The sequence below is a fragment of the Cynocephalus volans genome, chromosome 3, assembly GCF_027409185.1.
Source record: "Cynocephalus volans isolate mCynVol1 chromosome 3, mCynVol1.pri, whole genome shotgun sequence".
NCBI classification, from domain to species: domain Eukaryota; kingdom Metazoa; phylum Chordata; class Mammalia; order Dermoptera; family Cynocephalidae; genus Cynocephalus; species Cynocephalus volans.
In genome coordinates, this window is record NC_084462.1 from 159,919,375 (window position 1) to 159,936,301 (window position 16,927).

The 16,927-nt window shown below is 36.3% G+C and overlaps 1 protein-coding gene across 9 annotated transcripts in view; it reads left to right on the plus strand.

Moving 5' to 3' along the window:
• Positions 1–16,927, plus strand: part of NRXN3 (neurexin 3) — a 1,519,487-nt gene that overhangs the window by 1,152,584 nt on the left and 349,976 nt on the right. For all 9 annotated transcript variants that reach the window (XM_063091545.1, XM_063091547.1, XM_063091543.1 and 6 more), the window contains one exon: positions 11,784–11,965. In XM_063091545.1, the coding sequence (XP_062947615.1) occupies positions 11,784–11,965 (182 nt within the window). The remainder of the gene's footprint in view (positions 1–11,783; positions 11,966–16,927) is intronic.

The following is a 16,927-nucleotide window of genomic DNA, read 5'->3' on the forward strand; positions in this document are numbered from 1 at the left end:
TGGAATGGTGTATTATTATTTTAATGTACCATTGAAGTGATTATTCAGAAATTTTTTATCAATTTTTACAAGTGACATTAGTCTAAGGTATTTTGTTTTTATGCTGCATGTTTATCAGGTATTGTTTTTAAGATTATGTTGGGTTTATAGATGAATTGGAAAGTGTCTTAGTCTGTTTGGGTCTCTATAACCCAATACCATAAACTTTGTAAATGACAGAAATTTATGTCTCACAGTTCTGGAGGCTGGGAAGTTCAAAATCAAGGCAGATTTTGTTGGTGTGTGGCAAGGACCTGCTTCTTCATGGAAGGCGTTTTCTTTTGTAACCTCACAAGGTGGAAGGGACTAGGTAGCTCTCTGGGGTTTCTCTTATAAGAGCACTAATTCCAATCATAGTGGTTCTGTCTTAATGACCTAATAACTTCCCAAAAGCGCTGACTCTTAATCTTATCATGTTGAGGGTTAAGATTCCAATATATGAATTTGGGAGGGAAATAAGCATTCAGTCCTTTGCAGTGAGATTTCTAACTTTGCCTGTGGTATGATATAATTGTAATAATTTGGGAATTAGCTTTTCTTTGAAAGTAGGTAAAACTTACCTGTAAAATCGTTTAGATCTGTGTATTTTAAGCAGTAGAACTTGAATTACCTTTCCAATAGTTTCTGTAGCCATTAGTCTACTGAGTTTTTCTACTGTTTGGTAGAAACCGTTCACAAATTATATTTTTTCCTAGAAATGGTCAATTTATTCTGATTTTCAAATATGTTTCTCTACAGCTGTACAAAGTATGATTTTATATTTTTAATCTTTTCTATATCTATGGTTTTATCTCTATGGTATATATACTTCTGGTTATATACCCTTACAATTTCTAATGTTCTAATTCTCTTTTAGTTTTTCTTATTTCTGGTTTTTTAGTTTATATATTTTCTCTGACAGATTAAAATATAAACTTTGACTTTTTTTCACTTTTCTATTATTTCAAATATTCTGTTAGGTAGATATTAGCTTTATTTTTACTAATTATTACATACTAGCTTATTTATTCATTTATTTTTGTAATAGTGCATTAAGTTGAAAGTTCAGTTAATTTACATTCATTTTCTTTATTATTATTTAAGGTGTTTTCTTCTGAGTAAAACTTTATCTGCAGTTTTTAGGATGACATAGAGCAGTTTCTTTTTATTAATATTCTAATCATTAAGTTTTGTTCTTATTTTTATTGTCAATTTTATATAAATAATATTTGTTTTATCACTTAATTATAGAAAGTATTAAAGATTTCCTAGTCAAGAACATTATTATTTTAACAAGTATCACTATTAAAAATGTATATGAATTACTTAGTGTGTTCCTTTTCTTATATTAATTTCTGAATTATTTATCACTCAATCACCATGGTCATTCCTTGCCAACTCATTTAACAAGCACATGTTATACCTCTATGTGTTCTAGGCACTGTAATAGTTTCCAGAGGTTCTTTAGTATCCAAGACTCTTCTAATAGTGAAAGAAACCAAATTTGAACCAGCTCAGTCTAAAGGAGTTAGCTATTGAAAATCTTATATAAGAAAGACAAAGGTATAACCTTTTATATTCTGGCACTTGAAAAATGATAACATTTTCTTTCTTCGTCCAACTCTTGATTCAACAGTTTTTTGCTCTTTGAGTCAGGATTTATTTTTCTCCCACCTTCCTCCCCTTGGTAGGAGATGCGGCCAAAACAGCTCTGAGCCTCTATGTCATAGCTTTATCATCAGAGAGGCAGAGATGGAGTGTTTCTCTGATTTCAGGTTAAAAAACAACTCACTGAAGTGCTCTGATTGGTCCAACTTGGGTTAATGTACTGCACCTTAGCCAACCAGCTGTATATAAAGGGCAGAATCTCTTAAGGACCTCACAATTTCTATTCAAATCACATGATTGGTATGGGGTGAAAATAGTAATTTTCATGTGAAGTGGCTTAATGTTTCAAGATAAAGAGAGACAATGTGCTGGGCAGATAAAATAATGAAAGACCCCTTTAGGTACAAAAACTACGAGGAGGAGTCCCTTTACTTTGAGGTGCTCACCATAAAATGGCGATACTAAGTATGCATGTTAATTATTTAGATCTTTATTAAAACTCTTCAGGATGATTAGGTAGGAGAAGTATTATCACCTTATTAATCATTGAGAAACTGAGGCTCAGTGAAGATAAATGATTGTTATAGTCTAGAAACAAGGAGTATAATAGTTAAGGTTTTCTTCTTTTGCCTAACTCTGACATGGCTTCTATGATTAAGAGATATCTGTCTCATAAGATCAAGAGTCATTACCCTTCAAAAATATTAGCCAACTCTTCCAGGAAAATCATGTTTTATGAATTAGAGTTATAAATACACCAAAGTCATCTGTTTATAGCCTCTGGCCCCTTGAAAGTGTGAAGTCCATATAAATCAGGCATTTAAATCAAAGCACTAGAAATAAACAGCTACATTTCATCTGTGTTTCTTTTCCAGAGAATATTCAGTACTTAGAAATCCCTTGATTGCTCTTATTGGAGAAGGTATTTCAAAGCTCTGGAATAAAGGGAGGAAAAGGAGACAGATGAATGTGCTCCGAGCTTTATCTTTCTTCTAACCATGTCCCATGGGATGTCATCAGAAGGAATGCATTTAGAAGAAAAATGCTACAGACAAGGCTGATGAATAATTATGAAATGTTGATTCTTATTTTTCTTTTCATTCATTTATGTTTTGCCTAAGGACAAATGTATGTATGTTCATTGCTCTTAGTTAACACTCTGTAAAATGAAATAACACTGTTATTCTTAAATATGTCACATAGCTTTTTTACTGAATATCCCTGTTAGGTTAAATCTGAGATTGGTTGATTGATTGATTGATTGATTTTACAGAAATAATGTGCAATGTGAGGAGCTGAGGGGTAACAGAAAACACTTTGACTAAAAATGGTTGTGATTTTCTTATCTGAGCTTGCCAAAACTTCACTAAAGTATCATTCAAACGTCTTTGTAGTTAGGTTTATTTTATAAATTGAAAGCTATGTTCTATTCCATCATAAAACATGTTGTGAACGCAAATTGATGAGTATTTATTAAATATTTCCACACCGAGATAAAATGACAAAAAGCTGAGATGGATTAATGGCGCTGCAAGTTCTTATTCCTTTATTCCCATTCTGCTCTTTGTGTGAATGGCAGTGTGAAGGTATGTAAGTAAGGTGAACCAAGTTTCATTGATCAGTTCAACAGCATTTGCTTCCTGAGCATTGACAGTGTTGATTGAGAGATACATTAAACAGCTCTGTCCTTCAAGAGCTCATAGTACAGAATGGTTCTGGATTTTCATTTGTTTGACAATAAAACTCAATATTTATTTTCTTAAACCTAAGTACTGTGCAATTTCCTAGGACTTATTTTGTTTTGCTATGTAAGAAATCAGTGTGGTTATGAAAGTTAAATTAAGTTGGCTGTGAGGTATCTTTGACATAACTCTTATGGTAGAGTTCACCCTTCAGATTTTAGAGTTTTCTGAGTGTGGTGTAATTAATTAGGAGCAGCCTATTGTCTGACTTTGCTTTATGCACTTTACAAGAAAACAACCACTGTCATTTAAGAAAGATAAAACGAGTACACCTATATTGCCATTTCCCCTGTGAGAAGATTGAGTTTCCGTCTTGTTTGTATTTTTATTTTGGCCACATGTTGGAAAGCCACTATCCTTTTTTTCCATCACCCTCGCCATCCCTACCCAGAAACACAGGTAAAGGTAAAAGGTGAGGATATTAAGAATACAGTTTGGCATCATAAAAAGAATGTAGACTGTCAAGTTAGACAGATCTGGATTAAATTTCTGACTCCACTAGATATTTGGTAAAAAATCTTGGCAGTTATTTTACCTTATTTTATAGCTTCCCTTATCAACTGAGGTACTATTATGGGCTGAATTGTGTCCCCCCAAAATTTATGTATTGAAGTCATAACCCCCAGTATCTCAGAATATGACTGTATATGGAGATAGAGTCTTTTCAAAAGGTAATTAAGTTAAAATGAGATCATTACAGTGGGCCTTAATCTAATATGACTGGTGTCCTTATAAAAAGAGGAAATTAGGACATTGATGTGTTTACAGGGAAGACCATATAAAGACACAGGAAGAACATAGTTCTCTATAAGCCACGCAGAGAGGCCTCAGAAGAAACCAGCTCTGACAACAAATTGATCTGGGACTTCTATTCTTCAGAATTGTGAGAAAATAAATTTCTGTTGTTTAAGTCACCCAGTCTCTGGTACCCTGTTATGCAGACCTAGCAAACTAACACCACAACAATATCTCAAGTGAAAGGCATAGGGACATGAAGTATTATACTGTATACTATAATATATAATAAATTATTCATACTTATAGCTGGTATGAGTATTAATTTTAGTATCAACTTTAGTGTTAGAATTAGTATTGCTTAGCTATACCAAAGAGTTTGTGAAAGAAACAATTGTCCTAAAGGAAAAAACTGTAAGCTATGATATTCCTTTAAGCAAAAGGTAATTTGAGTGTGTCCCTGGAAGCTTTATTTTTAAATCAATTTCAATATGTAAAACAGTGCATATTCTACCACAAACCATCAACTTTTTTCTTAGTGGGAGTATCCTGAAATTTTATGAATAAAAATAACTCTTTTTTATGTTTTTCTGATAACAACATATTTCTGAAGTAGCCTGTTTCTGAAAACATCATTACCCCTAAGACTCAGAAAGGATCAGGGTGTATTTGTCAGCACACATAAGTGTGTCCAGAAACCATGTGTAATTTTATTTTACTCAAACTTTGGGGGAGTAAAGGTGTACAGAAGGTATCACAGAAATAAGACATGTCAATAGTTGGTATCAGATTTGGAAATAGCATAAATATTTGCTTTATCCTGCTTAAGTAGCATAATTATTATTTTGTTCATTACTCCTTGGAAATTCCATGATAACATTCCCATCAAAAGTTCCAAGCATATTTGCAAGAACAGGACTTGTACATAACCTATTATATTCATGAAGAATGATTCTCTTTGATGATATTTACCACCAGAATTAAATAATAGTGGACTTTTTATTTTTTTTTTGGAAGATGACTGGTAAGGGGATCTTAACCCCTGACTTGGTGTTGTCAGCACCACGCTCTCCCAAGTGAGCTAACTGACCATCCCTATATAGGGACCCGAACCTGTGGCCTTGGTGTTATCAGCACCACACTCTCCCAAGTGAGCCACGGGCCTGCCCCTATGGAGGACTTTTTAAATCATGGAAAAACATTAGATGGAATTGTATTGGTTTTATATATTTTTCTCCCTCCAGCTCCCCTAGAGCTTTGGTGCTTGAAACAATATGTAAGGGCTTTAATCTACACACAAGTTTGAGTTCCAGTGTTACCTAGCAAATTTACTACTAAACTGAACCAATATTGGGTCTCTTTGGAAGTCTCTGAGTTGAAGCCTTGCTTCTGGAAAACTGGGATGTGTTCTGAAATGTTGTCTCTATAGATTACAGGTCATGATTTATCTGCCAGGGTGAGGAGGAGATTGCCCTGTATGGTGGGAGCCCTCACCTTGTCTGAGCATTGTTTAAGAAACAGATCTTGGCTCTCTCTCCCTAGAGATAAACTTGATACTTAGGCAATGCTGTCAGTTTCTCAGTTTACTGAGCAACAAATCTGCTCATGTCTTTGCCAACGAAAACGGATGTTCTTAAAAATAGATAAACTTTCTCTCTTAATGTGCAGTCCTTTCAATTTCGCTTTATTTAAGACTACTTTATTTTTTTTGCCAGTTTTTTTATTGAAAGAATTGATTATATATATTTGTGGGGTACAGAATTGAATGTCAATACATGTGTACAATATGTGGTGATCAAATCAGGATAATTAGTATGCTCTTGTTTACAAAACTTAATCAATCTCTGTAACCCTTGACTAGTTTCTTGCCAACCCTCCTCCCCCTCCCCCTTTCCCACTTCTAATAATCCCAGTTCCGTTCTCTTTTTTTTTGAAAGTTTAATGTATTATTGTGATTGTTCCTTCCTTCCTTCCTTCCTTCCTTCCTTCCTTCCTTCCTTCCTTCCTTCCTTCCTTCCTTCCTTCCTTCCTTCCTTCTTTCTTTCCTTCCTTCCATTTTAGCTCCCACTTATGAGCAAAGACATGCTGTATTTCTCTTTCTGTGCCTGGCTTAATTCACTTAATATAATTTTCTCTGAGTTCATCCATGTTGCTGCAAATACCAGAATTTCATTCTTTTTCATGGAAGAGTAGTATTCCATTGAGTATATATACTACATTTTCCTTATCCAGTTATCCGTCAGTGGACATTTAGGTTGATTCCACCTCTTAGCTATTGTAAATAGAGCTGCCATAAACATGGGAGTGTAGGTATTCCTTTGACATGATGATTTCCCTTCCTTTGAGTATATGCCCAGCAATGGGACTGCTGGGTCATATGATAGTTCTTTCTATCTGTAGTTGTTTAAGGCTACTTTATTATTGATTCTGGTGCTTATTTTCAAGAAGCAGAGTAGACAAAATAGATCATAACAAGCCATCCATTTAATAAATATATTGAAAGTATAAGGTCCTACTGTTATGAAAATTATGAACATGATGCACTCCCAAAACTGCCGGGAGATGGGGGGCTGGGGGTGGAACCATAAAACAGTCTAAGTAAAAGAAATTGAGAAACTGTATTTGTCGGGCCATCACTCATTATGAGATCCTTGAGCTTTATGCATCCATTTGCTAGAAGAGATATTTGTCAGTTTCAAAGGTGCAAGTCTTTCCATTTTGGCTTTATTAGCTAGACAGTAATTGATGTGAATAAAAGATAGTTTTAATTTAATAGCAATAACTGCATCTACTAGCAGAACATATTTTATGTCATTGATAGTCCATTTATTTTCTGAAAGGATTTGCCAATTTATAATAAAGAACACAAATGTGGATAAGCTTGATGAAAGAATAATAATAAAGGTTAATGGACACAAAATTACATCTAGATATAAACACGGTCTAGTGGTATACAGTAAAGCTAGACATCTTTCACAATAACTCATTGTATGTTCTCAAATGGCTGGAAGAGAGGAGATCAAATGTTCTTCTCAAAAGAAACTATTAATTTTTACGATGATGAATTTGCTAACTACCCTGATTTGATCATTATACATTGTACACATGTATTAAAATATAACTCTGTACCCCATAAATATGTACAATCAATATGTTTTAATTAAGAAATAGATACATTTTAAAAAGTAGAAATAAGGAACAAGGAAGCTGAAATAATAGAGGAAGGCAGACATAACTTACTCTCATGAGACATTATACAGTGTTCTCAGGCAAAGTGCAAAGCACACTAGAGTAGGAATCTGACATTCTGTTTGTTATCCTAGTTTACCCACCATGTGGTTTGTACATTAATATTATAGTTATTTTATTATGTAATATTATATTCTACCTGCTACCCATGTCCACAAGTAAATTACCTATTTCTCTTTAAATTTAACTCTGACTATTTCTGGGAGATATTTCTAAAATTTGTTGCATTTCAACACCAACGGGAAATTATTTCAGGGAAGGCTGGTTTGCTTTTTTTGTTTGGAAAACATAAATATTCAACCAGCATTGTATTTTTGTGCTTCTCTGGTAGCCTTTTTATCTGTAATTATTTGATGAGGAAAATAATACATGAATTCCAGATAGTCTATTGTATTTTCTAACTAAACTTTCCTTCTTTTTCACACACAGGCGCACACACACGCATGTGCGCATGCGTGCACGCATATGTATACATACATGTACAAGTATGTATATCTTATTTTTATATCTAAAGTGAATTTGAAACAAGACCATAATTCTACTTCTGTTGATAATCTCCCCAAAAAGTAATATGATTTGGATATGAGACTGGAAATAGAAACAGAATCATAAAGGCAAGGTTATGGGGTTTTTAAATCAAAACAACAACAATAAGAAGAATTCAAGTGTCTGAAATAAGGAAAAGTTGAGTTGCCATCAACAATTAAATTCTAGTAAAATAAGCAGTAAAGTACCCCCAAGATTTAAGAAACTTGGAGAAATATGTGAGCTAGAATAAATTTTATTCTTCATTCTCTTTGAGAAATTATAGCTCATCTACTTAATCAGCTTGTTGTAAAACTACATTGAACTGCTCACCAAGACTCCCTCATGATGGCACTGGAGCCTGTTCAACCCTTTTCTCCTGCCAAACTACTCCCCCGACCGCACACACAGAACACATACCAAAACTCATGTATACCCACAAATCCAGCTCTGTCAATATCACTGTCAGCTCTGTCATGGTAAGTTACGAAAGCAATAAGCCAAACTCATTATTTGTGAGCTGTGGGTTAAAAATAATGTCATACTTGGTGACTATTTGAAGATGGGTTTAGTCACAATCTTGGTTAGTGACTATGCAGAAATTTCATTCCTGAAATACTGTGTTGGTTAGGACTTAGCAAAGCAACCTCAGCTGCTTGCAAACTTGCAAAACTTGCAGTGTTAAATGGTCAAAAAGCCACCATAGCAACTTTTTCTTCAGCTGAATTGATCAGTTTTTGCTAGCAAGGAAGAAATTCGCATGCTTCTGATTATTAATATACAAGAGTATGATCTTAGCACCAATATACTGAGCACAGTGAGAAACCAGCAATCAGAAGTACTAGGCTCAAGGGAGAAAGCACATGATGTAGTATTACATAGTTCAGAATTGAAAAGCCTTAATGGATTAAGGAGAGTTCTTACAGTTTCTGGGTTAAACACCATGGTTATGGGTTCAGATCACCTTACCAACCAGATGCCAAAAATACATACATACATACATACACACACACATACATAAAATAACTTTTTTATTTGAAAATGTAAAGAAAAAAATTCTATGTTCCCCCTAGGACTCTAGGCATACTGTATTAAAATTAACAGAAAGTGTGCATTTACCTTAAGAGATAACATGCAAGATAGCAAAGCATGGAAAGTAAAAAGAGAAAAAAAAAAATTATCAGTGTAGAAAATTGTAACTATTAATTAACTTCCTCTAAAGCCAGCATTTGACTATGGGAGCATCAGGTGTTTACTCACCTTTACCAGCAAATTCAGTACCAAGAATGGATATTTTAGTATTTCTTTCTGCATTGCAGAATAAGCCAGATGCTAAGGACATTGTACCTTTCATGTTTTCTACACCTACAAGGTTAGAACTAGCTAACATAGTGACATGATAAATTCAGAACAACAGAAGCAATAAAAATAATTTTTAAGTCGGATTCATATCTACTTACACCATCTAATACTGTTATAGTGAGGTTTTGTTCTTTGTTTATTTAAAAATCGAAGACACCGTGACCTCCCAGCTACTGCATTTAACCACTTTGTTTTCATTCTGCTCTGGTCTTATGAGAAGATGTGAAAATAACTAAGTACAAACAACTTTGCCCCATTGGGATAGTTTATAGGTATAGTTTATTGTGTAATTGTATCGGTATGTGATGAGAAAGGCTTTTGAAGGCAAAAGGCTTAGGCTGGAGACTTAAAGGTGGTGTCACTTAATTTAAGTCAGATTTTGAGCCTCTGTTTCCAAATCTGTAAAACAGTGCTAACAAATGAAATATCCCATACAATTGTTGTGAAGATTTAGCTAATGAATTTGAAAAGCCTTTGCAAACTGTAAAGCACCATGCGTATTTTGTTGTTGTTGCTCTCAACTTTTGATGTTACTTTTGCAGTGACAAAGTTATTTGCTGATAGAGTATGAATTTATCTCTGTAGCAGAATCTGCTATGTATTTAGGATAGAATAGCATAAGATTTTATAAATTGGCATGAAATGTCACAGGCTCATTTGCATTTTGGGTGATTCTATACGTTAATCTCTGAGTAACCTTCAGCTTTCCATATAAAGAATAAAAGGAGTAGTGATGACATTTGTAATCATCCACAGAAAGAATTATTTAAATTCTTCACAGATGGAGAGATATCAAGGGTAAATCGTTATACCCACATTTCTAATTTTAAGAAGCTTTGAGGGTGTTTGTGAATAGTGTAGAACAAACATTGTTTTGCATATAGAATTAATCATAAACTTTGCATACCACAATCCCCAGTTCTCCAGATAAGTGTGGAGGGCTTTCCATTGATCATCCCCTAAGGATTGAGAATTCATAAAAGGAAAATAATGTTACATCATATGTAATATACAAACTGAGCAAATTGGAGCGACTAGGATACTGACCTTTCAAAGAGGATAAATTAGATTCTATATGCCTCCAAATTTAATGTGGCTTAGTGCTTTAAAAAGGATGACATATGACGTGCACTCCTAATTCTAGCCTCACAGGAGTTTACTTTATTATTTCTAAGCAAGCTGCATAATTCATTTCATCTTCAGTCAACATAATTCCACTCAAAATTCTCTGTAAACTAACTCTGAGAGTAAACCTGGACCGGTGCTTGAGATTTTTAGTAAATGCTAAAGATATCTGAATGGTTGTCTAATGTTGCTTTAAAATAGTTTGAAGAGTTAGGACGTGTTCACTGGGAGACACGCAAGAAAATCTGGTGCCAAATGTTCTTTGAACTTTGAGGTGAATAACACATGGAAGTACTCGCTGTGGGAACAACAGTGTAGTCTGTTCTGGCTGCCAAATCTAAACAATTTTCCCTAATTCAGATTTTAAAACATGTTTCTTAAAATAGACCTTTTAAAATTTCTGAAATGCAAATATTTTGTTTATTTTTCTTCCTGTTTGCTTTGTGAGTAGTTGTAAATTAAAACATAATCAGCAAATCGAGTTCATACTGATAATAGTAAAAACACGAATAAACCCACTGTTGTAATTGACGATACCACTTATGTCCAAAATTCATTATCCTGGGATTTTTTATATATATATATCACCTATATATTTTTATTGAGATTCAGTTTGGAAAAGGAAACAAAAACTGTTATGTAGAAACAGATGAATAGCACCACTAGGGAGGAAAAAAGTTCATTTTCAAAAGACCCCCTGGATATAATTTTCATCACCATGTTTATAGCACATAATAGTGAAATAGGCATAATAGTGAGCTGATTTTAGTCACATCACTTGGTTTTCTTAGGCTCCTGCTATCTTTTCTGCATGGTACAGGCATGATACTTGTGGATTTCCTTCCCCATTATCTTCAGTTTTTTCTTATTAGAAGATGTGAAGACAGCTAAATACAGGTAACTTTGCCCCACTGGTATAGTTTATTTAAAGTCATCCATCGTTTCTTGGCCTTTTGGCTCAGATCAAGTGTAAAGGCATTCCTGGAACTGCCACTGACCAAAATATTCTGATAGCTAAACGATGGGGACTAATTTTCTGTCTCGGGCCTATCCTAGCTGAGATGGAAAATAAATTCAGCTGTTGAGGAAGACTAAAAGTTGTTTGTCACAGTGTAGCAAAGCTCTCAGACACAGCACGTTATTTATCCTTCACCACTAGGCAGCAGGAACTGACAATGTTAAGAATGTCTCATCTCTTAATGACATCTGTTTTGTTACTCATGCTTTTGCCTACATCTTTACTTTGGGGTGACAGCCACCTTCCAAGGCTTTGGATGCCATCCCTCTCAATAACCAAATAGCACCACGTGGGGGACATTTTCTCCTGCAGCTGTTCTGAGTAGAGTCTCAACAGTGTGCCTACAGCTGGCAATAGGCAATGCAGTGCCCTGATGTCTCTCTCTGTCCTTGTTTCTGCAGCTGGAGCTACGTATATCTTTGGGAAAAGCGGTGGCCTCATCCTCTACACCTGGCCAGCCAATGACCGGCCCAGCACGCGCTCTGACCGCCTTGCCGTGGGCTTCAGCACCACCGTGAAGGATGGGATCTTGGTGCGCATCGACAGTGCTCCAGGACTTGGCGACTTCCTCCAGCTTCACATAGTGAGTACCGGGCCTTAGCGTGGATTCTCCGGTGGTATGAGTGTTGAGTCAGATAAATGCGGCAGAACATTCTAGATGGACATGGAGAGGTGCACATGTTATAAAAATTGCCTTCAGATGTGAACCATCATGCCCACAGAATGGGTCAGGAATAAAAAACTAAAAACTCTTGCCTCTGCCCCATGTATATAGAGAGGAAAAGAAATTATTTCCTCCCAGATTCCCTTTCCAACTGTGGGGCTTGGCCTGTGGTGAAACATGTAGCAGACTGCTTTGGTATAAATAAGGGATTTACCTGGTGTGGTTCATTTCACCTGGTGCAAGTAGCAATGCCACCTGCAATGTTAATGATATCCTAGGCTAGGAGTTGGCAAACTTTCTGTAAAGGGACAGATAGTAAATATTTTGGGCTTTTCAGGTCATACAGTCTGTCAGATCTACTATGTTCTGCCTTTGTAATGTGAAAGCAGCCATAGACCATGCATTTTTGTAAAAAAATGCATGTGACTGTGTTTCAATAAAACTTTATTTACATAAACAGGCTGCAGGCTGTACTTTGTACTTAGGCTCCTGGTATCTTTTCTGCATGATACAGGCATGATACCTGTGGACTTCCTTCCCCGTTATCTTCAGTCCTAGCCTGCAAATGTCACTGTAGAGATGTAGGGAATGTGTGATTAAAAACTTAAGCCGGAGTGCCAGAGTGGGTGGGGCAAAAAGGATACAGCATAATTCATGCATACTGAATATCCAATGTTTTGCTTCAAGTCTTGTACATATGAGTCCAATAGGACTGCACTCTTAGTCTTTACACATCGTAAGAACACAGTGCAAGTCTAAGAAATTAAAATGATTTAGAGAAAAAAATTACTTCATTATGAAGATAGAAAATATTTTTATAGCAACAATTAACCCATTTTATCACCTGTGCAGTGTGCGGTTAAGAAAGTAGGCAAAAGAAAGATATGATTTTCATCCGTAAGTACCCAAAGTGCAGCCACCAAGAGCAAAGAGAGGAATTGTTCTCATTAGTTAGCAATGACAAGGCTAGAAAGAATGGATTTAATTTGGAGCAATAAGAATTTGGTTTAAATAGCAGGGGGGAAAAGCAGTTAAGAAAAATGATCAACTGGGGATTACTACTAACATCCAAAAAGGGGGAAAAGGAGCATTGACTGGGAATATTTGAAACACAGTTTTGCTAATGTGCAGGATTGTGGAGGAAAGCAGAGGGTAAGATTTTATTGCTGGTCTCTGGAGTTGGAGGTGGCTGGCTGGAACTGCAACAGCAAGCTCAGCCCCCGCAGCAGTGCCCATCTCCAGAACCTGCTCTTCCAGCATGCCTTGGAAAGGAGAGCAGTTTAAATTACTAGGCTTGAGCTGGAAATCCCTCTGGCCCCAGGATGAGCCAGAGCAGGGAAAGACTCTGCTTAGGAGCCCAGGGAAGAAGTAGTGAGAAATGATTGCCTTCCAAATGTGAAAGAGGGATCTTGAATAGAGTTATAAAGTTTTAGTTCTTTCTCAGATGCTTAAGGAACCATATGGTGCTCCAAGCCTGAGTTTAAACATTTTAAAAAGCCATGCCAAGGAGCAAAGAGAAAAGAGCCATCGTTAGTACAATTTATCTTTATTTGGCCTCTAAGAACCACCATAATTTACAAAACTCTGTGAGATCTGTGCTGCATATAACTTAATGACTATTTCATGGCAGCTATAACTAGACTATTATTACCATCTCACTTGCATTTTCATGGTGATTTATCTCCTTTTTTTGTTCAGTGTGACTTACTAAGAAAAATATGATTTGGCACAGCCACGAGCATCTTTTTGAATCAGATAATATGCTACTACTTTATACATTTCCCCCCCCCATTTGTATTTTGTAGAGCATCTCCACTTGTGTGAGAGAGCTTTTCTCATTTTCTGACAATTTACTTGAAATTGTCAGTGTTTTTATAAAATTGATACGCGGATACTGGAAACCTCTAGAAGGAACCAGAACATTCCAGGGGCAAAGTTTTGTTCTTTGAGTATGGGTGTTAATTGCTGAAAGAACTAGAAGTCCTTTGGTGCTACTTCTGAGTGGCGTTCAGGTTAGTAAAGCCAGTCGAAAACAAAGCATATTGTATTGTGCCATTATAAAGTTGTGTCATTACTTTGGTGGCTTTAAAAGTGAATACCTCTAAATATACTAGGGGTTCAAGTAATAAACACTATTTGTATTCATTAGGAGTGTACTCTTTATAAGCATACACTTTGAGTTTGATGTGTATAATATTACTTTCTTTATAAAAGCAAAAATACCAGAAATTTTACATCATAACGTGTAAAGCCCCTTTGGAATACAATGGACTTACTCCAATGATGTTGCCATTACTTAAACATTCTGGGAAATCACAACAGATTTTCCTTCAAATCTCGGGCTAGACAATGACCTGGTCTTGTTATGGGGGAAAAAAGGAACCCTATGATATGGAGAATCTACACAATTCTGGAGTGAACCTGACATGTCCGTGGTTATCTTGAACATGGGGCCCCTTTGCGGATCTACTTGATTGAAACCATTTTTTATTCCCTAATGGATTGTCTCTTTGTCTACACTGAAGAGAGTAGGTTTTTTACAACACTTTGGAATAATGGAATCCAAGTAGTGCACTGAAAGACTCGATTATAAAACTAGCCTCTTGTTCTGGACATTTAAATAGATGCATTAAAGAAACAAAAGCATAAATACCTATTAAGGTACTTTTATAAGACTTTTCTAATCTGCAAAAGGTGATTTTGTTTGTTGAATGCCTTTGTTTCCTTATACTAAAAAAATTACTCAAAAAGAAAAGAACTTAGGGGACATTCATGAAAGTAGAAGGGACTGGGCAGAAAGCAAAAGATTTCATTCCACCTCGCAGATTGCCCAGGACAAGGGAATCCCAATGAGAGAAAAAGAAAAGTGGCGGCAGACATGAAAAGAAGATGAAAGCAGATGTCTTAGTCCATTTTGTGCTGCTATGATAGAATACCTGAGATTGGGTAATTTGTAAAGAACAGCAATTTATTTCACACAGTTCTGGAGGCTGAGAAGTCCAAGATCAAGGAGCTGGCAGATTAGGGCTCCATCTCTCTGCTTCCAAGATGACACCTTGAATGCTGTGTCCTCTTGAGAGGAGGAACACCTTGTCCTCACATGGAAGAAGAGCAGAAGAGACTGAGCCCACTCCCTCAAGCCCTTTTTGTAATGGCAGCAGAGCCCTCCTGACCTAAACACTTCCCAAAAGATTACACCTCCCAGCACTGTTGCATCGGGAATTAAGTTTGCAACACATGAATTCGAAGGGACACATTCAGACCAGAGCAGCAGGACAAATTTTAGGAACCAGGCAAGAGAACAGGGATCTGCCTACAGATGTCCTCCAGCAAGGGGTTACATGGGGGCAAAGCTCTGTTCCTTGAATATGGTATAAATTTATAAATTGCTGAAAGAACCATGCTATTTCTGAGTGGTGGTCAGGCTAGTAAAGTTAGTCAAAAACAAAGTATAAACTCTAAAATTAGCATCTTTATATATGTGCGTGCATGAGTGCGTGTGTGTGTGTGTGTGTGTGTGTGTGTGTATGTGTTAGAGGAGGGAGAGAGAGAGAGAGCACAGAGGGAGAGAGAGACAAAGAGAAAATTTGTGTTCTACAAAATGGCACTAAAGACAACTACCAGGAATTCCTGAAATATTTTAAGCAGCATTAAGCAATAACTCTGTCATTGGAATAATCCGCTTTTACCCACAAGGTAGCTTATTTGAAGGAAGAGACAATACTCCTCGAAGAATACCAGGGAGTCTGACCCTGAGATGAGCACCCACTCTAGAATAGTCTCCAGAGCAGGAACAGCAAACAGGCTTCATCTTGCCTGCCAGCTCTCAGGGCCTCTCGCTCTCTGCCCTCAAGCTCTGCACTGAGAAAGTTTGTGAGGGCAGTGGGCAATCTAGCAGGTGGGAGACCTGGCTTCCACTAGCCATGTCTGCCACATGTGCAGAAGTGGAGCTTTGTGGCATACACTGCACATTTATCGCACCTGCTCTAAGCAGCTCACTATCCCTCCTCACATGGTTGAACTTTCCCATTTCTCTTCCATTGTCATCCGGAAATCCCCGTGCATGAAAACCTTTTTAGGAAAATAGTTATCTCCTTTAACTCATACTCCACTGAAAGCCCTTAAATAATTTACTAATTCATTTAAAGTAGTCAGTCTTATTATGATCCTACTCACATCAGGCTAAGGTCAGCTGCTGTGATAGAATTTGCATTTTGATTGGAGAATTGAAAATAAAGGAGGATAAGTGTAAAGGACTAATTCAGCAGCATACAATGTTGTGTGGGATGGCAGGAATGGGTGGAGAATGCTTGGCAAAATGAAAGCATTTGTGCCCTACAGTGAATAATTGGGGCAAAGAAAGGGCCGCCAATATAGAGCTGGATAGGTGCTGTGGGCACATTTTTTTCTATTTCATAATTTGCTTAGATTATATGTTGCTCTGTCCAAGGGAATGGAGGCTCTTCTTTCTTTTGCTGCTTTCTTTTAAACCTGCAGTCTTCCTGCTCATGTGGGCCTCACGGGGGTTAAATAGATATTGACAATAAATGTCTATTTAAAATAAACAAGACAAGAAGTAGGTCACTGAAGAAAAAATCAGAAAAGGCCAAGAGATAAAAATAATTTAGAAATTGTTTGCTTCAAATTAGACAACATTCCTTTGTTTTTGGTTCACACTTCATGATACAGTATTTTCTGTGTCAATTATTACTCATGATATTAATGAAATCACAGATGGAATGCATTTGACAAAAGCAAAATAATCTTTGTTGACGTATATGGGCATGAAATGAGGTTCTGTGAAGGGAGAGTGTCTTATGGCAGAGGGATTTTTTAAAACAATTATTATTTCAAATATGTTTCCCTCCAATGAAATCAATT